Here is a 25,684-nt window from a genome sequence, read left to right on the forward strand (position 1 = left end):
CGCCCCTAGGGCCGGGACTGCGGGGCGCCGCGTGCTCGCCCCGGGCTCCTGACCCGCGTCTTCCTGCCTTCCCGCTCTCGCGGCGCAGTGCCCCGGGCTCATGTCGGAGGAGTGCGGGCGGCCTGCAGCCCTGGCGGCCGGGAGGACCCGCAAAGGCGCTGGGGAAGAAGGACTGGTGAGTGGGGCGGCGGTCCGAGGGGGGACCCCTCAGCTCCCTGGGCCGGGCGGGGTGCGGGGCTGCGGGGTTCCAGGGGTCCTACAGGTCTGGGAATCCCGCAGAGCTGATGGGGAAGGCTGGGGACGGAGGACAGTCTTCGGGGTGCCCCGTGGGGAGGTGGGACGTGCAAGGCCAGTGCTCGGCTATTCCCGCAGGTGAATCCCGAGGGAGCCGGGGACGAGGACTCCTGCTCCTCCTCGGCCCCGCTTTCCCCGTCGTCCTCGCCCCAGTCCATGGCCTCGGGCTCCGTGTGCCCACCAGGCAAGTGTGTGTGCAGCAGCTGCGGCCTGGAGATTGTGGACAAATACCTCCTCAAGGTAGGATGGGGGCCAGGCGAGCCCCGACGGAGTCAGCGTGAGGGGTGGGAGGGAAACTGTCCCAGTTCGTATCAACCGTGGCTCCGTAGACCCTCTTAGCATATTAGTCCACCACTCTAAGGCCCATGGCAGCGAGACGTGTGAGAAGGAATATAGGGTTTTCCTTGTTGTGAAACAGTCTAGGGACAGGGTCTGCCATGTAAATGAGGGCTCTCCTGGAGTGTGCGGAGGACTTGGTCACCAGCAGCAAAGGGAGAGCTTGAGGAAGCGCCGTCCGTTCTGAAGCATAAGCAGATGCCTAGCTCGTGTTTGTTTCCCAAGCCTAGACTTTTACTTAACTTAAAAATCCCTTACTCTGCAAACTGGTCCCTCCTCTCCAATACACCCGTGCTGCTATCAAAGTGGACTAATCCCATGTCCATATGTGTGTCATTCCTCCTCGCAGCGGCTCCTTCTGTAACTAAAAAACACTGTAAAGTGCCTTTAAAGATCTTTAGTTTGGGACTGTTAGCGTCATCGCGGTCATAGGTTTATTTACCGGTACCTGGAACCTTCCCAAAGCAAAAGTTTATATACAGCTTTAGAAGCCATTTCGGTACCTCCCAGATCTTGCTAAGCACAGTGGTGTTATGTCCTGCTAGGGCTTGGGTGGGAAACAATCTAGCTGTAAAGTTAGGTGCGCATATAAAACCCTCAGCTCAAGTGTTTCACGGAGTGATTTCAGAGTTGAGTGTCTTAATTTGGTTTAACTTTCTCTTAAAATACTTCACACAGGGGTGAGGGATTTTGGAGTTCAGATTCTGGCCAGCTGCAGTTACCCGTGTCATGTCAGGCAGGATCTTGGTCCCCTGTGTCTTAATCTGAACACATTGGATTTCCAACTTCAATAGCTTTTAAGAAACCACTATGTAAAACAATGCTTTCCAATATACCAAATTAGTTGCAAACCAGTTCACTTTCTGTAACCCCCTCCCCAAGCTTCAGTTTTCAGAAGGATTAATTACAGAGAATAAAAGATCAAAACGTGAATTAGTGGGTTTCTTTAACTTAATGTCAACATTCAAAAGTTGCTTTCTGGGTGGAACGGGAATATTACTTCCTGGAGCCCAGATAAAGCACTGAAGCAGGCAAGAGTGAAAACATTTTCTAATGTTTTTATCTGACTCTTGAAGCTTTTAAATTAACCTGGCTTTCTCTTTAAATCTGCATTCCTAAAATCCCGTTTGGCTTACAGAGAAAATGAAGCTCAAAACCATCCAGTCAAAGTAGCTTCTTGTTTTGAACGAGGTTCTCAGTGACTGCCAGAATCTGGAGCAGTGTCTCTGAACCCGACTTAAGAAAACTTTAACATTTCACAGCAAAGATGTAGAAAACAGTTACACAGCAAAATGTGCTGTCTGAATTCAGCCACAGACACTGGCATTGACCTTGTATAATTTTATAATTGCTCGTGCTTGTCTTTATATTAGTAAAAAAAAAAATTGTGTCTAAGTGGTTCTGCAAAGTTTTCTTTTGTAATTGGACAGGAGTCTACCTAGGAAAGTTTTCTACATACAATCGTATTCTACTAGGATTTATAAGTTAACTAAAATTTAATATCATAGGATCTGGGGTTGGGGATTTAGCTCAGTGGTAGAGCGCTTGCCTAGGAAGCGCAAGGCCCTGGGTTCGGTCCCCAGCTCCGGAAAAAAAAAAAGAACCAAAAAAAAAAACATCATAGGATCATTTTTGAATTCTCAGCATCCCTACCCCAAGTTGAAGTGCTAACTCCTTACTCTAAGTTGGAATCTAAACTTCTCACTGGTAACAAATATTTGATCCACTATAGATGCAGCTTTTGAATCTAAAAAAAAGAAAAAAAAAAACAAAACAAAAACAAAAAAAAACAAAAAACACCAGCCGGTGGGGCAGCTCACACAGCCTCAGACAAAAAAGTCAGCTGTGGTGTTGCCACTCTATAGTCCTGTCCTAACCTAGCCTGGTGTGGAGAGCCATATTGGATTAATGCTAGTTCAGGGGAGGTTTCCAGAACCTTTCCAAGTCTCCTCCACCTCCCTTACTCCCTGGCAAGGACTGGGAATGTTAAGAAGCTCTCTTCTCTTTCTCAAAAGAAACTTTGAGGAAAGGTGTCAAGCCAGGCATGAGGTCTGGCTTTTGTAGAGTTGGAGAGAGGCCCCAGCCTCTGTTTTAAAGCCTTGCTTTAGAAAACAAAACACAAGCCCGCTATGGTTGCAATAAGGCCTCTCAGGTGGTAGAAACTGGGGACCTTCTATACTAACTGGATACAACTTAGGGGAAAACATAAGGAAAAGACCTCTCTGCTCCAGGAAGTATTCCACCTGATTAATATCTTTTTATTTTTATCTTAATCCAATTAACTATGTTTATAGAGTGGATAAATAGTTCTTTGGAAGAAAGACCCAAACTTAAATTTCCATCAGAAATTAAACTTTGCTTTGGGAAGACGCTCATAACTCGTTAGAAAACCCATTGTTTCCTTCAGAGTATCTTTTGTGTCTTCCCCCTATCAGTAAAACACCCTGACTGGTAGTGCGAAAGCGCAAACCTAGTTAGCCCCAGTCTGCTGATCAACACAGTTCAGGAGCTGCACAGCAGCAGGCCAGCACAGCTGGACACCCATGTTCATTAGGGGGACAGCACAAGCTTCAGGTAACCTCGCTGGTAATTTGTTCCTATGTTAAAATCTAGAGGGCCCTGCTTTGTTAAACACCATCCTGTCTCATTACTTGAAGTACAAATAAACATATTTTCTGGGTGCATTTAAAACCACCTATAATCTGGAATCTTCCTTTCTCCAGAGGCTCCACCATTCCTAAGGCTACCAACACCCTTGTCCTGGGCACTTTGTTCTTTGTAGCTGTGAATGTTAGGGGAGGTGGGGAAGTGCAGCATCCTTAAGGTTCTACCTTAGGAATTTCTAATGTGTACAGGAAGTGTATTGCCTGCCTTCTCTATTAGGGTGAGTGTTCTGCAAATCTATCCTCTGTCTCTGTTGTTCTTACTGATGGTACACAGTTCATAGCTGTTTGCCCAAACTGTAGGCCAAAAGGTTTGTCTAGACTTCCATAACTCTGGCAGGTTACGGAAAGGATTAGAGTAAGGACGAAAACAGAACCCGTGTAGATGCCCCTAAAATAAACGTTTCTCTCCCAAGGTTTTTCTCAGAGAGGAAAGGAGAAAGAAAAAGAATATGAGAGAAAACCCAAATCCTTCAAAAGACTAGAAAAAACAAAAACAAGCGTGAGTGGCCTAGAGGCGTCTGGTTTCTTTCTGGAGCCCAGAAGAGTCTACAGCCAGACTCATGCTCATGTCAAGGGTGTTGCTAGGGTGGAAGCATTCAGAGTGCACTGTGGTGTGGCAGGGCTGACCCCTTCTCTTGCCTCCCACACAGAATCAGTGGCTGGGGCTCAGAAGGTGGTGTGGACTGGCCGCTCATCCTCGTTTTCCCCTTGCAGGTGAATGACTTATGCTGGCATGTCCGCTGTCTCTCCTGCAGTGTCTGCAGAACGTCCCTGGGAAGGCACACAAGCTGTTACATTAAGGATAAAGACATTTTCTGTAAACTCGATTACTTCAGGTACACCACCAAGTTCTCGTTTTTAATAAACACCCCAAGAAGTGATTTAAAGGGACTTTTGTGTAACGGGGCCTTTTGCACACAGTTTGATTACTCGGGGGCAGTTATTATGGTATATTTCAAAGTATCTCTTTCTAGGTCAGATCTTGCTATGTAGCTGAGGTTGGTCCTCAACTCGTGATCCTCCCGTGTTGGTCAGCTCAGGTGCTGAGATTAGAGGTTTCCAGCACCATGATCAAACTCTTTAATTTGGAGGGCCAGGGGTGTAATTTGTATTAAAAACTAAATGAGTGTTAGTTAGTGTCCTTTAGGAATTGGCTAAATAAAAACTTCATATTGGATTGTTTTCCCAAACTAGAGGATGGAAGTTTGGGGTATTCAAAACAGAGAATCTTGGGATATGCAACAAGGGATGAGACACTCAGGGGCAGCGGTGCCTCTTGCTTAAAGTCAGTGGTGAAGCAGAATAAAACCATCGTGTGAGAAACCATCCCTGGTAACAAACCTCTAAGGTGCCAGGCATGTGGATGCTATAATCAAGCTACGCCATTATTCAAAGAACAAGCTATTCAACTGTCATAAATACAACAAACCGAATCACTCTGCCAGAGGTCAGGCCTCGATTTTGTGGCTTGTTCTTTGCCTTTGGCTCAGGAGACTGTATTTGTACAAGATACTAAATGTGGCAAATCTCTCGGTGATCTCCCCGTGGCTTTTCAAGTATCAGGTGTCTCCCAGGATGTAGTTCTTTGTGGGGAGTTGTCTAAAAGTGATCGTAAAAGCATTGCTTTATATGTGGTCCTATCTCTTCATCTGTGTTCGTAAGGGAGAAAAAGTTCACTGTGGAACTCTGTCTGTCAGAATTTTGCTAGATAGTCCACTAACTGCAGTGCCGATGGGGTTTCAAAAAGTTCTACCAGCGTTCAGCAATTTACGCTGAATACGATTGTGTTCAGGTTAGATTGCGTCTCTGTAATATTCAGTCTGTCTTATAAAATCAAGCGTTTTTTTTTCTTTAAATTACCTAAAATGTACAGTTCTCACCAGAGTTGCCCCATTTCTTTAGCATTAGTAGCAATTGCTTCCTCTTCAACTTACAGTGTGTTGATTTTACTTTTTTATCTTAAATAAACACCTTTTGAATTTTTTTATTTTTTTTTTTTAGAGTCATTAAAAATCCTTTTCTTTCCGATTTTTCTTTTTTCTTTGGGGGGAACTTATTCTAACATTCAATTTTAGAATTCAATGCTCCACTTAAATTGGCAATACTTTTTAAAATGGTTCCCTGGGAGACACAGGCAGACGTAATAACCTTGTCCACTAGTGACTAAGGTAAGAGAACAGGGCATCCGGTCACTAAGACTGGGTGGAAAAAATTCCCTTCTGCTCTGGTATCTTGCTAAGAATGCCTACAAATGTTTCTGGAAGTTTTAGGCACCATTTCCACCCTCCTGTGGCAGGCAAAGTAGCCATTTGTCATGGCTGGAAAACCTCTGAATTTTTCCTCAGGGTGAGGAATACAGATTCTATATTTAAATATGCTAACACTACTTGCTAGCCCTAGTCATCTCAGCTTGGTTTTGTGTTTGTTTTGTTTCTGGCACTGGGGACTAAATCCAGTCCCCATTAAGTACACACCTGACCATGAGCTAGACCCATCCCCTCAACTGGATTTTAGTCGGGCCAATGTTTCTATGTTGGGTTAGCATATTTTTACCCTTTGAGATTTTTAACCTGGAATATGTATGCATGAATGTGCATCTGGAATCTCTAGGAAACCTATAAATGCCTTAATAGTTGACACAACAAAAGGGCTATTGAAACTACTATTTCATGCATTTTAAAAGAAAAGCTGGGAAGAAAACTTTTTAAAGAAAGATTCGAGGCATGTCTCAGCTGCCTCCCGTATTCACATTAAGAAGAATTAATTCCTGTTTCACTTTCAAAATATGTAACTACTTACAAAATTCCAATAGAGCATGATGATGTGTTAGTGTGAGGTCTGCCCGATAAATACCTCACCATGCCTCCTTCCTGTGTACAGACGGTATGGGACACGCTGCTCCCGCTGTGGGAGGCACATCCATTCTACTGACTGGGTCCGCAGGGCCAAGGGCAACGTGTATCACTTGGCTTGCTTTGCCTGCTTTTCTTGCAAGAGGCAACTGTCCACGGGAGAGGAGTTCGCCTTGGTGGAGGAGAAGGTCCTCTGTAGAGTGCACTTTGACTGCATGCTGGACAATCTGAAGAGAGAAGTGGAGAACGGTGAGTGAGGAACACAAGTTCAGTCTTTCAGGATGGTGAGAGGAGGCGAAACTGACTTCACCTCACCGCCATTCTAGTGCTTTATTTTATACAAGGAACAATGGCTGTAAAGTTAACATTGTTGCCAGTAAAGGACTCCAGCTGTTGATTTGCAGCCAAAGCGTAGCCTCAGTGCTAGTTCCACACTAGAGTCTGAGGCAGCAGCTTGGAGTTTGGGTTTAGCCTTTATTTTCTGTGCGTTTGCCTTCATAAGATGGGCCTTAGATATATACTCTTAACTTACTGCATTTCATTCAGAGTGTAGAAGGCTATGAATATTGTCTTTCTCAGTCTATTTGCAAGAAGCTTTAGAAAAAAAAGTTACCAATTTAGAAGAGGCATATGAGTTGCAAAAAGCCAAGGTGTGCAAGGAGGCTGGCTTGTACAGAAGTATAGACCCATCTGAGTTACCAACTAGATGGTTTGTTTTCAAAATGCAGGTAATGGGATTAGTGTGGAAGGAGCCCTTCTCACAGAACAAGACGTCAATCATCCAAAGCCAGCCAAAAGAGCTCGGACCAGCTTCACAGCCGATCAGCTCCAGGTAGACATGGCAATGCATTTGTGATTTTCGACACCCTTTCCCCACAAAAGAAAACAAACCTAAAGAAAAATTAAAAAGTAACCTCCATGCTGCCTGAGAATATTGTTTCCTAAATAGTTGTCCTATACATTTTTAAGAGACCAAACTCCATGAGTGTTGATGTATACTCACTGCCTTGAAGGGTCATGGTGTGCAGAAGCTAGTCAGTAGTTTGGTGTCCTTTGGGTCTTGATATTAACGTCAAACCGGGTTACAGTGTTGGTCTGTTATGGCTTCCGTGAGCATCAGTCTAAGGCAGACGACGTTTTTAGTTTCATAAAACGACAGTAGAAGATGACTGTGTGGAGGCTTAGCTGAAAAAGGCAGCACTCAGGGCTGTGGGGCTCCAGTGTGCTGTCATTTAAGTAAATAATGTATTGTTTAATGTATAGAATCGCACAAATTTTGTCTAGGGAAGAACAGAACCTGCCCACACAGACGGGAATCCACGGTTGACACCAATCATAAAGGGATCGAGGCAGCAATTCCATTCTCCGTGCTGAGGTTGGCTCTGCCCTTGAAAGTAAAGGGACTTCTTAGCATAGCTGTCCTGGGTGTGCGCACTGGCTCATCTGTGAAAACTGTCTAGAAAAATACCCCCTGCTTTGGATTTAAGTCGACATATGCTGTGTCTTTCTGGCATTTTTTTTGGGGGGGGGATCATATTTTCTAGAAGACCAGTGTGGCTGAGGTATTTGTTTTGTGTTAAGATAAATAATTTACTGCACCTCCTCCAGGGGCTGCTTAGTGTGGTGTTATATTTAGCATCGACTTGGGCTCAGGACTGAAAGCAATTGTGTCTTGTTAACAAATAAAGGAAAAACCACTTAAGTAGTCAGAGACTGGCCAGCATTTCAGACCTCTCTAGTAAAAATGTTTCAGGAGTGGTATTTTAAAGAACGATTAGACGGGTAACCTGGATGTGACCGATGTTCTGAGAGAATTTGGCAGTGGACCAGATTCGGAGTATTAAAATCTAGATCCATTAAGGAAAGGCCTTCCAAGAACACAATTGCTTTTATTGATTAGATATTAAGTCTTTGACTAATGAGTAATACGGGGAAAATAAGAGAAATGAGAGATTTGGTTTCACTTGAGCATTGCTGGTCTGATGCTCCCTGGAGTGTTGGAGAAAATCACACACATCCTGGGTTTGAAGTGAGTTCTTATCCAAGCTTTGCAGCAACAGTCAGTCTGAGCAGTGGGCTGGGTTAGACATAATCACTAGTAGACAACCATCGGACTGAAACTTCCTCAGAGACTTGGCCGTGACTTTGACAACTATAGGCTTCATAATTTGGATGTGAAAATCCCTTATTAAAATTATAACTGTGGAAGTTTGAAGTCATGGCAGGTATCTAGCTATTCAGTCTCCTGTGGGAAGATAATTACAGAAAAAAGTATGGTGATCATTTGTGGAAGTTTATACAGACCAAGCCCTGTCTATATCATCTTCAACTCTTCACCCATTCCAACAAGTCCTCAGTGTAGTCAGCCTCTCCAAGGGCACAGGAATGACCCATGAGGTAATCAGCCACTCAAGGAATAGCAGAGAAAAGGCTCAGACAGACTTGCCCAACCTCTGAGCTTTTCATGTGGTTTTGCCTCCCAGGAGACCATGTGCTTCATCGGAACCCAGCAACACAGAGAAGAGAAATCCTGAATTTTGCAGACAGGCTTATAATAACAACCTACAATGTTCACAAAAACTTAAACCATGCATTGCTACGTAAGAACATGATTCCAATCATAAACTAAAAATTGGTAAGAGTGAGTTCTGAAAGTTAAAACACCATCTAGTCGGCATTCAGTTGCATCGATCCTACACCTGAGACTGTCAAAACAAGTGAGGTACAAGGCTCAGCTGTTTTAAGGAACAAGAAAGACGGAATAGCCACAGATAAAAACAAAACAAAACGAAAACAAAAAAACCCAGAAAACAAAAAAACAGAAACCCAAAACAAACAAAACCCAAATCATGTAGTTTTGCCAGATCATCTGATAAACAAGTATGATAGTCACCTTGTCGAATTGTCTTAATTTTGAGAAAACTGAATGTATTCAAATATTGACTTCAACAAAATAATAATAAAGAAAAATCACCCATGAAAACCGAGCTAAAACTGTCCATGTGGTTCTTGCTTTGGACAGAGGAGTGTTAACATGGGATGACTAAAGAAATTCCCAGAATTCCGCTTCAGAGTCTCATAGGAGGAAAAGTTTCCCGATCAGAGGGGCATGGATACAGATGTATGTCAAACTGGGATACAGATGTATGTCAAGCATTAGGAGGACACTTAAAGTCCTGCTCCTGCCATGGTTCACTCCCAGCAGCCAGCCATGTGGGCATCAAACATGCTAAGGTTGGCTCCTCCTTGAAGCTACTTCTGATACATTGTTCAGATGCTGCTACACACACTTCTGGCTTTTTAGAATCTTGGTTGATTTGGGTTTTGTTTGTTTTGGGTTTTTGTTTTTTGTTTTCTGGGTTTTTGTTGTTTTTGTTTTTGATTTTTGTTTTTGTTTTGTTTTTATGATGCCATAGAACTTTGCCTTGATCATCCCCAAAGAGCTCCAAATAGGACTAGGAATGATTTGCAGTGCTTTAAACATCTGCCAAGTAGGGGAGCTAAATAGAATTTAAAGGTTTTGTCATCTTTTCTGTTTTTTTTTCTTTCTCTCTTTCTCTCTTTCTCTCTTTCTGTCCCTCTCTCCTTCCCTCTCCTTCCTTTTTTCCTTCCTTTCTTTCTTTGATTACATACTTGCACTAACTAAAAGAATAGAAAGTGCCCTATTTTCCCTAGAATATTTTATTTTTAAGATTTATTTTTTTTATGTATGTGAGCACAATGTAGCTGTCTTCAGGCACACCACAAGAGGGCATCGGATTCCATTACTTACAGATGGTTGTGAGCCACCATATGGTTGCTGGGAATTGAACTCAGGACCTCTGGAAGAGCAGGCAGTGCTCTTAACCACTGACCCATCTCTCCAGCCCAGAATATTATACTTCCTAATGACCAGGGTAGACTTAAGTTCCATTTCCTTCCCTAATAAACTATCTTTACTAAATGTATGTTGGTTCTATGATTAAACTTTACATATAGAGGGTTTTTTTTCTTTTCTTTTCTTCTTTTTAAACAAGCTCATCAGGAACCTTAGGAATGAATCCCCAAATATTCCTCTTTTGAGGAAGTAAAGACATGACCCATTCACTTGCCATTTGTCTTTGAGTTTGGAATGTTACGCCCAAGTCGCTCCCACACCCCACTCCCACCCCCACACAAACACAACTCAATAGAAAAGCAGTCCCTTGTATTAAAGAAGGGAAAAAAGAAGGCTTTGTGGAGTCCATTTTGCCACGTTTAAAACAAGAGCAAGTTATGTTCCTTTTACCCTGGACCTATTGATGCAGCATTAGATGGGAAGCTAGGAGCACTTGATTCTAGAAGAGACCTAACCAGGGGCATCTTAACTGAAAGGGCCATTCACAGCCTCAAAATGTTTCTGGTCTTTCTCTCCATGCTCTGGAGACTTTTCTCATATTGTCAGGGTTCCTTGTCACCAACTCTGAAGTGCACATCACATTACAGGCAAGCAGAGAATGCAGTCTCCCTCCCCACAAGGAGGGTAATGCAAAAGGGTGCTTTCCCCTAGTCCCCTGGGAGCTTCTACTGCTCCAGAATGAGGGACTTTGCAAAGTAAGCTGTTGGGCCTTCTTCTGACAAGAGAAGAAGCAGAAAGACAGCATGGGCAGGAGCAGGCCAAGACAAAGTTCACACTTCCCTGGGGGAGAGGGAGGGCCAATTCACACTGCTTAGGGCACGGGTGGGGCGGCCAACACAGTGAGGGATGCAGGTGCTCACAGACAAGCACAGCCTACGGAATGCCTGAATGCCCTTACTTTTTGTCAATTACCTTTATCTCATACTCTCCTCAGCTGACTGACTTTAGGTCATAAAATTCAAAACTGCTGGATGAGTCTCAGGAGTCCCTCTTCCAAGAACCCAAAAGCCTTGACCATGACTTGTATTACCTTTAATTAGAAATGATTATTGGCATTTCGATATTTTCTTCTAGGAGCTTAAGACCCCTACCCCCACCATGTATGAGTGTAGACATGCCATAGCACTTGTCATAGTGGTACCAACCCAAAATGTCATCTCTGAGTCGCTGGACTCTGCTTGTCGCCTGGACTAAGGGAGGGGTCTCCTTTCTAGATCTCAAGAGGTTGCGCCATATGGAGCAAACGCCCCACCCCACCCCCACAAACACCAGTGACATCACTGCAGTACGCTGTAATCCGTCTCTGCAGCAAATACTGTTTGTAAATCAACAAAAACTAACATGAGAGCCCTTGAGGTTGTTCAGACCCACAGAGGCTAGAGATAGCTGGGGTGGGGCTTGAGCATTTTGCTCAGTTACAGTGCAGGGATATTTCACAAATGGGAAGCCAAGGGAGGGAAAGTCAGAGTCTGTGGGTTCTGAGACTGGATGGAGAAAGGGTAGTATCTCTAATGGCATGGCTGAGGGGCAGTTTTACCTTCTGGTAGGTTAGTTTTTTAAAGATCTCTCGGAAGAAGAGTTCGGGTAAATTTACAAAGTATGCCTTTCTTCCACCTGTGTTGGCTGCGTTCATTTCCTTTTCCTTTTTGTTTTTTTGTTTTAAGTCATATTTATTTATTTTATGTATGTGAGTACACTGTAGCTGTCTTCAGGCACACCAGAAGAGGGCATTGGATTGATTCCATTACTTACAGATGGTTGTGAGCCATCGTGTGGTTGCTGGGAATTGAACTCAGGACCTCTGGAAGAGTAGCCATTGTTCTTAACCGCTGAGCCATCTCTCCAGCCCCCCATTCATTTTCAAGTACCAAAGTACACATCGCGTCATTTTCTTTGTGTGCCTTTATCTGTTCTACCATCAAAATGCAAAAGTTCAAGCTTTTAACTATTTTCTCCCAACATCTGTCTTTTAAAAAATAATCACAGGTTATGCAAGCACAGTTTGCTCAGGACAACAACCCAGACGCACAGACCCTCCAGAAACTGGCAGAAAGGACAGGCTTAAGCCGGCGAGTCATACAGGTGAGAGCCCCATGGGTAATTCTGCATCCGATGCTTTGGGTGTGCGTGCCATTCTCTTGTGACAAAACCTCAGGATGCCAGCTCCTACCTTCACCCTGAGTCGGTTTTTAAAAAATTTATTTATTTATGTTTTATGCACCTGAGTACACTGTCGCTGTCTTCAGACACACCAGAAGAGGGCATCAGATCCCATGACAGATGGTTGTGAGCCACTGTGTAGGTTGCTGGGAATTGAACTCAGGACCTCTGGAAGAGCAGTCAGTGCTCTTAACCACTGAGCCTTCTCTCCAATCCCTGAGTCATTTTTTGTTTTAAGCTTATGTGGAAAAACTTTTCCTGGGGAGATGCAGCACATTTGTCTACTCACTCCAGATAAGGAGCCTACAACATATGGACGCCACCAAGTCCTATTTAGTGAAATCAGTGAGTTTTGGGGGGGTTTCTTACATGAACAGAAATGGCTCAAAGTCAGCTGCATTATCAAAGCCCAGCACAGGTGGCAGCTCACAATGCTTGGAACCCAGAGGAAATTGCACAGCCTGCAGGCAGCTCAGCAGGCTGGAGAGTGCCCTATCCAGGTACCTCGTTGTTCCAAACCCTTGCAGGGAGCTGGGTGGGCAGGTTTCTGCTTCTTCCAGGCAGGCTGCTCTGGGCCTCAGAATCATCTTTGCAGCTTTGCTTTTCTGAGAGTGACCTCAGCTTTTATTGTTTACTCTGGTAGGGAGTAGGTGGGGCCTCGTGAATCTGGTCAGTTTCAGGGACTTCCTGAAGCAATTTTGAATTGTTTACCTTCTCGCTTAAGGAGCTTCCCTGCAGATAATATGTTTCCATCTCAGAGGAAACTGTTAAACAACAGCCTGACATGGGCTTTACTGATTGCATCATGATAGCAGCTACTGACTGCTAGCAAGACAAGCAAACAGCCTAGAGACTGCAACAGAGAAGCAGAGGCACCTTTACCTGTGCTAGCCTGCAGTGTGGGGATGATGGCTCCCTAATGTGGGGGCAATAGCTGTGAGAACACCCCTTGAAGGACAAACAGGGGGCACACCAAAAGCCTAATTCCTTGACATTGGGTGGATCTTTAACATGTAGTGTGTACAAATTATGGAGAGGGGTCTGAAAAGGGAGTATGGGGTCAGAGGTGTGTCTGCAGGGAGCATGGCAGCACCACAGAGGGCCTGAAGAAGGATGGCATCAAAGAGGAGGGGACCACCTGAGCCAAGACAGCATAGAGAGACCGGAGACGTGCAACATAATTTGAAAGAATTGCTGAGTTTCTTTTAAAAACCCAAGGCACTATTTATATAACCAGCAGGAAAAAAAATCTGGCTAGGACTGGGGGGGTCACACTTTCCTTTTAGGACATGGTGTGTTGTTTGTGAGGCTTGGCACTTGCTCCTCAGGTGCTTACTCTCCAGGGAGCAGGAAGAGTTTCAGATGAACAAGTAACCCTGCACTTGTGCCCCTTCCTCCCTCCCACCAACGCTAACAGGTTCTCCAAAGACAGGGTTTCCAGAAGCTCCGGTGACTGCAATGTGCAGAGGTTTCCGTGCGAAGCATCCTCTCGTCCTCTGTGCACCTCACACCAAAAGAGCTAACGAGGGGTCAGTCCAAATGGAGTGCTTAAAAGATCTAGAAGGGGTGTGGCATGAAGGGCTACATGACAGTGAGGCGGTCAGGACAAGGAGGGAAATCTGTGAGGGCTCGGCATCCTCAGACTTCCGCGCCTGGTGAAAGAATGAGTAGAAAGGGCTGGCCCGACACACTGTGGAGTTTCTTGTCAAGCTGCACACACGCTGCTGATGCTGCCACAGGCAGTGAAGTTTCCCGTGGGTATCTCAGACTCCACGGCCTGGGGGGGAATCCCTTCTAATTCCAGGCTTTGTATATTCATGGTGGAATGGAGGCAAGACGTTCAGACTCATGACTGTTGTGAGTCTGGCAAAGGAGATGGGATGGTCTTCTAGAGTGGTGGTTCCTACTGAAGGAATAAGGGCCTGAGAGAGATACCTGCTCGTTGAAAGACTAAGGACCAGAGAGAGGCATCTGCTAGGCTGTCTCTGGGCATTTATTTAGGTCACCACGCGTGAGTCAGCCTGAGCTCCAGGATGAGCATTTAAAGCTCGTATTTTAGGATCGGAATGTTAATGTGCACGTGGAGTTTTAGGTGTCTTTGGTGAGAGAGCTGATGAGTCTGCCATCACAGGCAGCGTGAGACCTTGGTACACACCTAGGTCTCCACCTAGAAACATCCCCTGTGCTTTCCCTAGTCACTCGCACACCCTCTGAGAGTGATAACACCCTGGTTTGAGTTCTTGGCTAGCCAGCACTCCGTTTTTGGAGTCCCACTGGACAAGCGTATGTCTCTGAAATCAGGCCAACCATTTCCCCCCTCACAAATTCCTTGCAGCCTCTTTCTCTTCTCTCATGCCACGGAGTTCCTGCTTACCAGACCTGGACCCAGATGGTACCCAAGGTCTTTCCCTGGCTTGTTCCACCCAGACGCCAAAGTGCTTATTCTAATTTCCTTTTCCTTTCTCATTTCTCCTGTAATACCACTCGTTTGGAATGATGGTGATCAAATAAGTGGTGTACATGCATTTGTGCGTGTGTGTGTGCATGTGTGTGTGTTCATGCATGTGTGTGTATGTGTGTGTGTGTGTATGCGTGTGTGTTCATGCGTGTGGGTGAATGTTTTGGATTATACCCAGGGTCTTGCACAGGCCAGGCAAGCATTCTGCATTTGAGCTACACCCTGGCCTGTGGTAGCATTGTTTGATAGAATAACTGTAGGCTGAGGTCGCCTTTCATGACAGTTCACTCAGCTGCAGATTAGTTTTTAGATATGGTCTTGCAGTCAGGCCTCATGTACCCAGATCTGGCCTCACTGGTCTGGAAGGGCTTCATTTCTGCCCTAGAGTGGATAACAGAGCAGTTGGTACTTTGCTTTCTGTGAGGCCTTACCAGTTGGGTGTGTTTGTAGTTCATGCGACTTAAATGCGACCAGTCTGTTCTTATTATAGAGTTGACCTTAGCATGCTTCTAAGGGAATAGTCTGTGTATTTACTAAGAGAGCTTGAACTCAGCAGGTTAAAATGTGACTGGGATGGCTCAATCAAGAATTTTGTAGAAAGCTGTGAGTTCCCAGTAGGGACTTTAATCATGTGAACAAGGATTTGAAATGGCGTCCAGCAGGTGTCTAAGAATACAACAACAGGACTTTCTTTTTAGGTTCTGATTAAAAGACCTTTCCTGTTTTCTGCTTCTTCTGAATGCCAATAGTAAAACTGGAGATGTGTTTCTGGAATTCGCAGGGCTTTCCTGTTTTTAAAAGATGCTTCGTTAGCATAGAATAGACCTTGAGATCAACAGAGACTATATTAGCTGGGCGGCAGTTGGCGGGGGGGAGACTTGTAATAATACTTGAGCTAAAATGTTTATCCCAGTCCGTGGACTTCTTAGAAATTTTTGAGTCCAGATCGTGTATATCCCAGACTGGCTTCTAGCTTTCCACAGGGCGAGGGCCAGAAATGACCTTGAATTTATGATCTACCTGCAGCAGCCCCCTCCTCCTCCCCTTCCTCTCCCTCCCCCTCCTCCTCCTGCTCCTCCCTCTCCTATCCTCCTCCCTCTCCCCCCTCCTCCCCCCTCCCCTCCTCCCAGGTCCTGAATTACAGACAAGCACCACCACACCTAGTCTCTGTGAGGTGGGGGAATGGATGAACCAACCCCATGGCTTGGGGCCTTCTAGAAGCTTGTTCAGGATGTGTGACTCAGGCTGCTGGTCAGAAGCCTCAGTGCGATCTCACTGCCCGCCCACTCTTCTCTTCTCCCCGGCAGGTGTGGTTTCAGAACTGCAGGGCTCGTCATAAGAAACATGTCAGTCCCAACCACTCCTCCTCTGCCCCGGTCACAGCAGTCCCCTCATCCAGGCTGTCTCCACCCATGTTGGAAGAAATGGCTTATTCTGCCTACGTGCCCCAGGACGGGACGATGCTGACGGCGCTGCATTCATACATGGACGGTAGGTAGCACAGCTGGTGACCTCTAACCTGATTATCGGCCTCATTCACAAAGACTGCCTTGGTCAGTGGCTGAAAAGCATTATAAGGAGGCACAGCAGACGGCAAACACATCCAACTATTGGTTTAACAGCCTACTGCAAAGCTCCGTGTGTAAGCAATGAGTCAGTTCTTTGGTGTTTTGTTTTGTTTTGGTTTGTTTTGTTTTGGTTTCTGCCTATCTTTGCCTCTGCAGCACTGGCACTGGAACTATGTACCACCATGCCTAGGTCGCTTGTTGTTGTTTGTTTGCGGTTTTTGTTTTTATTTGTTTTAATTTTATTTTCTACCTATTCACTTTACATCCCCCTTTCACTGCCCCCTCCTGGTTACCCCCTCACACAGTTCTTCCCCATCCCTCTCTCCCCTTCTCCTCTAAGTGGGTGTGGGCTCCTGGGTATCCCCTTCATCCTCTCCCACTGAGGCAGACAAGGCAGCCCAGCTAGAAGAACGTATCCCACGTACAGGCAGCAGCTTTGGGGACAGCCCCTGCTCCAATTGTTCAGGCCCCACATGAAGACCAAGCTGCACATCTGCTACATATGTGCGGGGAGGCCTAGGTACAGCCCGTATATGTTCTTTGGTTGGTGGTTCAGTCTCTGAGACCCCCAAAGGTCCAGGCTAGTTGATTCTGTTGGTTTTCCTGTGGAGTTTCTATCCCCTTTGGGGCCTGCGATCAATCCTTCCTCTTATTCTTCTATAAGACTCTCCAAGCGCCATCCACTGTCTGGCTGTGGTTGTCTACATCTGTTTGAGTCAGCTGCTGGGTGCAGCCTCTCAGAGGACAGCCATGCTAGGCTCCTGTCTGCAAGCATAACGGACCATCATTAATAGTGTCAAGGATTGGTGCTTGTCCAGGGAACGGGTCTCAAGTTAGGCGGGTTATTTCCCTCAGTCTCTGCTTCATCCCCCATTCCTGCTTTTCTTGTAGACTTGAGTGGAAAGTTTTGTGGGTGGGTTGGTGTCCCTATCACTCCGTGGGGTGGGGGTGGGGGTCCTGCCTGGCCACAGGAGGCAGCTCCCTTAGGCTACATATCCCCAATACTGTGAGTCACAGCTGAGGACACCCCCATTGATTCTTGGGTGCCTCCCCTATCCCAGGTCTCTGACTCTTCCTGGAGGTGCCCTCTACCTCCCCTCTCCTGTCAGTTGCAGATTTCCATTATCATAGCCATCTGACTATCACCCCTGCCCCTCTGCACATCTGGCCCCAGACCTCTCACTCCCCTCCCCTCCCCCTTCTCACCCAGTTCCCTCCGTCCATGTCCATATGCCTTTTATGACCATTCCATTCCCCCTAGACTCAAGCATCCATGCTCCAGCCTCCTTGGGTCTGTGGATTGTAGCATGGATATCCTGTATTTTATGGCTAATATCCACTTATAAGTGAACAAATACCGTGCATGTCCTTTTGGGACTGGGTTACTTCCCTCAGGAGGGCATTCTCGAGATCCATCCATTGGGTTTTTTTTTTATTCTGGCAACATTTTTCATTTCTTTCTCTTCATTTTTAAAAGGCTTCCTTTATTTTTATTTCATGTGTATGGGCGTTGCCTGCATGTACGTCTGCCTCGCATGCATAAAAGTAGCATCAGGAGCCAGAAGAGGGCATCTCTCCTGGAGCTGGAGTAACAGGTGGTTGTGAACCACCATGTGGGGGCTGGGGATTGAACCTGGATCCTCTGGAAGAGCAGCCAGTGCACTTAACTGCTGAGCCGTCTCCCCAGCCCCCTTTTGCTTTGCTTTTAACTGAATCAATGTTGAAATAATTTACTTTTCTACGCTCAGAAAGATTGATATCTTTCTGGACTGGAGGTTTTTGCTTTGTGTTGTCTTGGGGTTGTTTGCTTGCTTGTTTTTATTTATGCTTTCTTTTTTTAATTGAAGTAAGTCTAACACGTATAAAGCACACACGTGCACACACACACACACACACACACACACACACACACATGCTAGGTATGCTGCTCTTGCCAAAGTGAGCACCCTGTGTGAATGGTGCTCAGAGGAAGGAGAGAGGCAGCAGCCTGGATCCCCATGCATCCCTCAGTCTTCATTCTCTTCTGCCAAAGTTCACCTTCACTTTAAAAGCCGTGTTGTCTTAGTTCTTTCTTTCTAAAACTTTTTAACATTTATTTATATGTATGTGCAAGTGTGTAAGAGTGTGTGTGTGTGTGTGTGTGTGTGTGTGTTTGCATGTGTGTGTGTATGGGGGGTGGTTCCAAGAACAGCTTGCAGGAGTGTCAGTTCTCTCCTTTACCCCTGGGGATTCTGGGGATTGAACTCAGACTGTCTGGCTTGGCAGCCGGTGCTTTTACCAGCTGAGCCATGTTGTGAACCACACACTGATGATCTCCCTATTCCTCTCCCTTCCCCTCCCCCTTCCTCCCCCCTTTCTCTCTCCCTCTACCCCCTCTTTCCTCCTTGGAGTGTGAGCCGTCGGTCTTGCTGATTTACTACACACAACTCTACTCGAGGGATCATTTCATGCCTATCCTATGGTTGATAGCTTTTTCTGTGTTCCCATTTGGTATTCTAGGAATACACTACTGGGGATTCTCTTGTGTACATCCTTGGCACCTATTAAAACCTCTCTGGTCTATGCATGGGTTTTGTGTGAGGGCACAGTTGGAGCAGTTGCTCTGCTTCTTGACACTCTGCCAGCAGCTTCACACTGGGGTCACACTAGCTTTCCCTTCATGAGGCTCTGCCAGCAGCTTCACACTGTGGTCACACCAGCTTTCTCTATGACCAGCAGCTTCACACTGGGGTCACACCAGCAGCTTCACACTGGGGTCACACCAGCAGCTTCACACTGGGGTCACACCAGCTTTCCCTATGACCAGCAGCTTCACACTGGGGTCACACCAGCTTTCCCTATGACCAGCAGCTTAACACTGGGGTCACATCAGCAGCTTCACACTGGGGTCACACCAGTTTTCCCTATGCAGCAGCTTCACACTGGGGTCACACCAGCTTTCCCTATGACCAGCAGCTTCACACTGGGGTCACACCAGCTCAGCTTTCCCTTTGACCCAGCAGCATGTGAGCCCTGAAGGTGCTCCTGTCCCCGCAAGCGCTGAGCATGTGTTCCTTCTTCCTCTTGGCCAGTCTGGTGACCAGGTAGTACCATCTCATGATGTTTAGCATCTTTTCCCCATGACAGACAACTTTCCCCAGCCCCTTGGACATCTGTTTAACTCTTGTGAAGATCCCTGCATATATATTTGAACCACTTGCCTGATGGTTTCTCTTTTCAAAACGGATTTTATCTCTTGATTGTGATCTACACATAAAGCCCTTTGATCACAGCCCTGTTGAAAGCATCTTCCATTTAGAGGCTTTTCTAAGCTGTTTGACATCTTGCGTTAAAAGAACCATTATTTAGCTGGTTGTGGTGGCATAGGCCTTAATCCCACCACTCGGGAAGGGACATAGATAGGTAGATCTCCAAGTTTGAGGGGTAGCCTGATCTACGTAGAGAATTCTGGGCCAGCTAAGGTTACATAGTTAGACTCTGTCTCAAAAAAAAAAATATTTTAGGCCGATGAAAATTTTTTACATTCTAGCTTTTTGACCTTTCATTTTTAGTATATTTTCGTCTGGCTCATCTGCTAGTTCACAAGTTCCCTGAATCTATAAGATCATCAGCTCATCCGTCAGCTTCTTGTTCAGTTGCTGTGTTCCTCAGCTTGAGGACTGTCAGCCGTGCTGACACCCATCTCCTTGACGCCTCAGACCTCGTGTGAACAGTCGGGTTACCCTCATTCACGTGGGGGTTCACACGTTTGATGGCTCCAATGTCCGGGCCTTTTCTGCCTCTTCTCTGTTGCTTCTCTTCTGTTTTTAGTCAAGCCAAATCTTACTACTTGCCAAAACAAAACAAACAAAAACCAAGACACAGAAAAGCACTTCATTTCAGAGATTAGGTGAGAAGGAATAACCTGAGGCTATGGATGATCTTTCTCCAGAGACGACTGTAGCTTCCTGTGGCACAAACCTGGGCTACAGGAAGTCACCTCAAACAGAGTCCTCGTGAAGCAATCCCAAATGAGTGTGTGTGTGTGTGTGTGTGTGTGTGTGCGTGTGTACGCGCGCGTGTGTGTCTGATTTCTGTTTTCCACAGCCCTGCCAAAGTCCCAGCCTGAGAGACATTCCTCTCGAGTTACATTTGTTAGTATCTCTGTCCGGAATAAACCTCTTTCCCATCTCTCCTCTCTGGCACTGGACTTCAGAACTTCCCACTCCCTGGGTATCTTCCCAGCTCACAATCCAGCCCCTATCTGGCTCTCCAAGTTGCTCTCAAAGGGAGTTTTGATTTGAAGCAGCACGGCCGGGGCCGAAAGCAGGATTTCGTTTTAAGTTTTTGTTAAAAGCCTTGTAATACCATTGTGCCACATGGTTGGTCACACTGCTGTTGGAACCGTGCTTGTCGTTTGAGAGACTGAAGTGCTATTTGAGGCAAACGGGTTTAGATGCCAGCAGAGCTTGGGGTTTGTCACCTTTAACCCCAGGACCCTTGGACACTGAGGTTGAGAAGGACCATGAGTTGTAATTTGGGGAGAATGAAATACTCCTAAGGGGAACATGGGTGTATCCCATGATACCTGCACATAAAGACAGGAGGTGACATCCTCACATAGAGCTCATGTATCTTTCTCAACTGAAGGGTGAGGGACAATGAATGGGATAGGGATGGGGCACACCACCATGCCCAAAGCTTGTGCCTCCTCTTGCTAAAGATGGAGAGGTTTAAGGATCCCCTGGATGCTCAGTACACTCTCTGTATGAATGGGTCAGCAGCCCTATTGAGGTGGGAGAGTGACCGATGCTAGAGTCTGATGCCCACACCCTGAGGCAGTGACCTTGGCATGCTCTTGTGTTTAAGCCACTCTCAGTCACCATACGGAACTGACCGCTGTGTCTCTTTTCTGTCTTGTAGCTCACCAACAACTCCTGGACTCCAGCACTTGCTACCCCATACAATGACCCAACTGCCAATAAGTCATACCTAATTCCTTCTTTCAGGGATAGAAATGATTGGGGATATAAACCTGTCATTTATTATGTATAAAATACCATTGAAAAGATATTAATGTTAATTTTTTATTTAACACTCAAAGGCATTTCGAACATCCTTTCGCCGTCCACGTATGTACCTAGAGTTGGCCTGCAAGACACTTTTATTAATTCTTCATTTTGGTTTTTTTTTTTTTTTTTGGTAAAACTTATGTTTACAAGAAGAAAACAAGTCAAAACAATTTTTTTTGTATTGTCTGGAAATAGTTGGCTCCAGTGTGTGTCTATTAACTTATTTGTCATCAAAAGAGCACTTTGCCTAAAAGGCAGGACTGATAGTGTGCAAAAACGTTTACAATCCTTTGTGAAACCGTAGTTTATCATTAGTTTGTACCTGTAAGTTATTGTTATAAATATTATCTGTATTTTTTGTCATATACAACTTTATACCTTGAAGCTTGTATCTGTGAATTTGCAACTGAAATTTATTTTGCCAGTGTTTTCCGGGCGAGCTTGAGCGCACGTCTGTGGTAGCATGCCGCACACACCCACGGCGGTGTCTGCACTTGGGGAGTTCTAGCTGTAAATAACACTCTAGTTTACGAAGCCTACCATCCTAAGTTCATTAAACACTTCGCATCCTTGTGAAAGCTGCAGCCCGCTTGTCTTCTGTGTGTACCGTCACGAGTAGATCGCTCTTCATCCGTTTTCTTTTTTTTTTTCTAAGCTGTTTTCTTTTGACCTGGGCTATGGGTACATTTTATTGGGAAACCTATTTGTAGATGACCATTCTTAACAGCAAGAACAAGCCCACACGAAAACATCTCATCTGGCCGCTAATAACTCTTAAACTAACTTGTCAAATGAATTCGGACTTAAAGGCAGAATGCTTTTCAGACTGACTGTCAGAGCGTCCCGCTTGCTCTAAACGTGGAATGCAGCCAAATCGTATATTTCTTCAGAGTTTTAAAGGAACCAGAAGACTTCGAGTTTGAGTAGAGATTCTAGAACAAGGGCTCTGGGTTTGTTTTTTTGTTTTGCTTTCCCAAGTAACTGCTTTCTCCCTAACAAAACTCTTGGTTCTAAGTTGTAACCTCAGGACTTTACCCTGTGCTTAGGCAATAGATGCTCCTCTCTGATTACAAAGGTGAGCAGTGCCACGTAGAGAGAGCGTGACTCTGGGGCTCGCGTGTTTGCTTAGCGGAGCAGATGCACATCTGGCTGGGGACTGGAAGTAATAGGGAAGCATTTGCAGCTCCAGCCTACTCAGCATAAATGCAGGCAGAATGCAGTCACATGGGCACCGAGTAACTGGATGGACAGTCCGCCTTGAGCAAGAGGCTGCAAGCCCCGGTGGGAGAAACAAGGAACGATTGCCTTCTTCAACCTGCTGTTCTGGTTGCCATCCCTTTGACCAAAGTCCAAGTAGCAGAGCTAAACGTCACTCTCAGCTGTTGGGAGATTGACGTTGATCTCCTTGGGTCTCACTACCTGACACAGGCAGGGAAGGGCGGTGATGTCAGCTTTACCTTTCCCAGATGTCTAAGGGAGCTCCTGCGGATCAGCCAAGCTCAGCACTGGGCAACTTGAGAGAACTCCCCAGCTGTGTGTGATTGGCAGCCAAAGCCATTAGCCTGGGATGGGCTCAGAGGTGAGGCCTTTCTCTCCACTGCCCTTCCCCTCTGAATCTGTAAGAGTTTGTAACCCACCCTCCACACACACACACACACACACACACACACACACACAAGATAAATCTCAAAGCTGCAGTCAACAGTTCTTCAGCTCTGAGAGCAGATGCGGTCTATATTCCCTGCACCAAGCATTATTAAGGACAAGAGGATGGATACAGAAGAACTTACAGTATAAGGGGTTACAGGAGCCTGTGGCTGCATCTGCACTTTACATAGAAAAGTCATCAGGAGGTTAAGTTTTGAAAGCAAAGTGTGTCTGAGCTGCCATGCCCAGCCGTGTGCATAACACATACTAGGTTAGAGCTGGAGTCAGAGAAATAGCGTTGGTGTGGGAGGAAGGGGCCGGGTAACATGAAGAGAGCAGAGAAGAGTTAAGATATTCATTTTACCAGTAGGTAGAGCAAACAAGGGTTTTAGAAAGATCTCAAACCCTGCTGGTGGAGACATACAACACCAGTGCGGTTAAAGCATTTTAATACCCTTAAAACCGCAAAGCTGGGAGGGTCGAAGAACTTTTGCCTTGCAAATCAAGGGAAGCCCGACTCAGGGCTCTTAAGCCTTGTTAGTAGAACGAGGTGCCATTAACAATAGTAATCTTACATTTCACAAATGCCATTCTTAAAATCCCATATCATTATAAATTATAAGCACACGTAGTTGAGTATCCCGTAATAAACACTGTAAAGGTAGAATCATAGTTCATACTTTAAAAAAATTGTTATAGGCATTGAAAGCTGATAACTGTGGCATTTCTTGGCACACGGTGTATATAATTACTGGAGTAGAATTATGAGATTAGATGGGGGTCTTGAGACATTTTGCTATGGCATCGAGGGCCTTACCAGTTGGGAAAGAAGCACTTCTGTGTTGTTTGGGGTCTTTTCGATGGCAATACTCTCCTGGATGTATATTAGCAAAGAAAATGTTCTCCACAGTGCCCACTGCGGGAGGTAAAGGAAGGGAAATTATACAACTAAAGTTTCAGAAAAATGGATCTGAATCTGAGTCTAAAGGAAGCGTAGGCACAGGAACTGAGATCGAGTTCAGTTGGTAGAGTTGTCCACTCTGCATGAAGTCCTGGGTTCAAAACCCAGGGGCGGCAGCACATGCCTGTTACCCTGTCACTCCAGAGATGAAGACTGGGACGCAGAATTTCAAAGTCGCCGGCGGCTAAAGAGCTGGAATGGTTCAGGGGGTAAGCGTGGTTGCTGTTGAACCAAGAAGATCTGAGTTCAAATCCCTATCTACCATGTAAATGCTGGGCATGGCCACATAAGTCCATAACTCCAGCACCGGGAGGGGCAAAAGCATGTGGCTCCTGGAAGCCTGCTGGTCTTCCACTCAGCTCAGACAGCAAGTATCAGGTTCAGTAGGAGACATTGTCTCAAACTAAGGTGGGGGCTGGAGAGAGAGCTCAGCAGTCTAGAGCACTGGCTGTTCTTCCAAAGCCCCTGAGTTCAATTCCCAGCAACCTCGTGGTGGCTCTCAACCATCTATAATGGGATCCGATACCTTCTGGTGTGTCTGAAGACAATGACAGTGTACTCAATATACATAAAATAAATCTTACAAACAAAAATCAGAATTAATATAAAAAAAACCCTAAGGTGGAGAACAGTAGAAGACACCCTGTCCTTGCCTACACACGTGTCCCCTCCACACACACACACACATGTACTCACATACTAAAACCAATAGCAAAGTTTAGGGACACTGGATAACGTGTAAAAAACATGTACTATGTTCACACACAGTAAGTCCTATTATATAACATGGTTTTTCCTTTTTATAGAATGCCTTTTTAAAATTACTTTATAGAGTACCTTCACTTGATAAATATGTGTAAATAATGTGTCTCAATCATACCCGTCTTCAACTTTCCCTCTCCACTCCTCCCAGGATACCCCCCCCACCAAGCAGTCCCCTCCCCTTTAATGTCCCTCTTCTTTTTTTTTCTTTTTTTTTTTTTTTTTTTTTTTTTTTTTTTCCGGTTCTGGGGACCGAACCCAGGGCCTTGTGCTTGCTAGGAAAGCGCTCTACCACTGAGCTAAATCCCCAACCCAATGTCCCCTCTTCTTATTCGTGAGCCTTTAAGTCCAGTTGGGACTGCCTGATGGAATGTTGACTGTTCACGTTGGCTTGATCTTGTGCAAGCGACTGTAACTGCACTGACTTCATGGGTGCATTAGCCACTCAATGTCAGAAGATGGCATCTCACAGCCTTCCTCCCCACCCTCCACCTCCTTCAGTCTCTGCACCGCCTCCCTAGATGTTTCCTAACTGGCCCAGGAGGCAGTTGACACAAATGTTTCATTTAGGGATGATCATTTCATAGTGACTTTTTGTAGCACTTGGGCTGGTTATGAAGAAGCTTCTCTGACCAAGACTGAGGGCAGCACCAATGAAAACAGCATCTAAGTTCCTGCATTTACACAGACCACCTAAGTGTCACAATTGGATTGACTATGCCCCAATAAGTCTGAATTCTAGTAGCAAGATTAAATTACCCACAATCTAGAGACAAATTATTAAAGGAATGTGTATAAGTGTCTTTTAAGTAAAATATTCATCTATAATATTTTAATAGACATAAAAGGTTCTGGTCTGTTATCTTTCCCAAATTTATATACTAAAACCATCTCCAGTATCAAAATATTTAAAAAGAATTTTACATACAATCAATACTTAAAATTTATGTTGCATTGTAAAATATATTAATGGTATTTCCCCATCCCACCATATATATGCTGATTTAAAAAGATATGGAGCATGTTAGTACACGTCTTTTTATCCCAGTACT

General features: G+C 45.4%; 1 protein-coding gene across 2 annotated transcripts; it reads left to right on the forward strand.

The window, feature by feature from the left end:
- The first annotated feature begins 29 nt into the window (after positions 1-29).
- Lhx8 (LIM homeobox 8) lies at positions 30-21,840 on the forward strand. Of its 2 annotated transcripts, none has more exons than XM_032896594.1 (8): positions 30-175; positions 373-534; positions 4,011-4,132; positions 6,177-6,397; positions 6,877-6,980; positions 12,012-12,107; positions 15,951-16,134; positions 21,114-21,840. In XM_032896594.1, exons 1-8 carry the CDS (start codon positions 101-103, stop codon positions 21,158-21,160), a joined length of 1,011 nt encoding a protein of 336 aa, XP_032752485.1. In that variant the 5' UTR covers positions 30-100; the 3' UTR covers positions 21,161-21,840. The 2 variants fall into 2 exon arrangements, with proteins under 2 accessions (XP_032752485.1, XP_032752486.1); XM_032896595.1 differs by having other exon boundaries at positions 89-175; positions 15,951-16,138.
- The last annotated feature ends 3,844 nt before the right edge of the window (positions 21,841-25,684 follow it).

This window comes from Rattus rattus, chromosome 3 (genome assembly GCF_011064425.1).
Source record: "Rattus rattus isolate New Zealand chromosome 3, Rrattus_CSIRO_v1, whole genome shotgun sequence".
Lineage (NCBI taxonomy): Eukaryota > Metazoa > Chordata > Mammalia > Rodentia > Muridae > Rattus > Rattus rattus.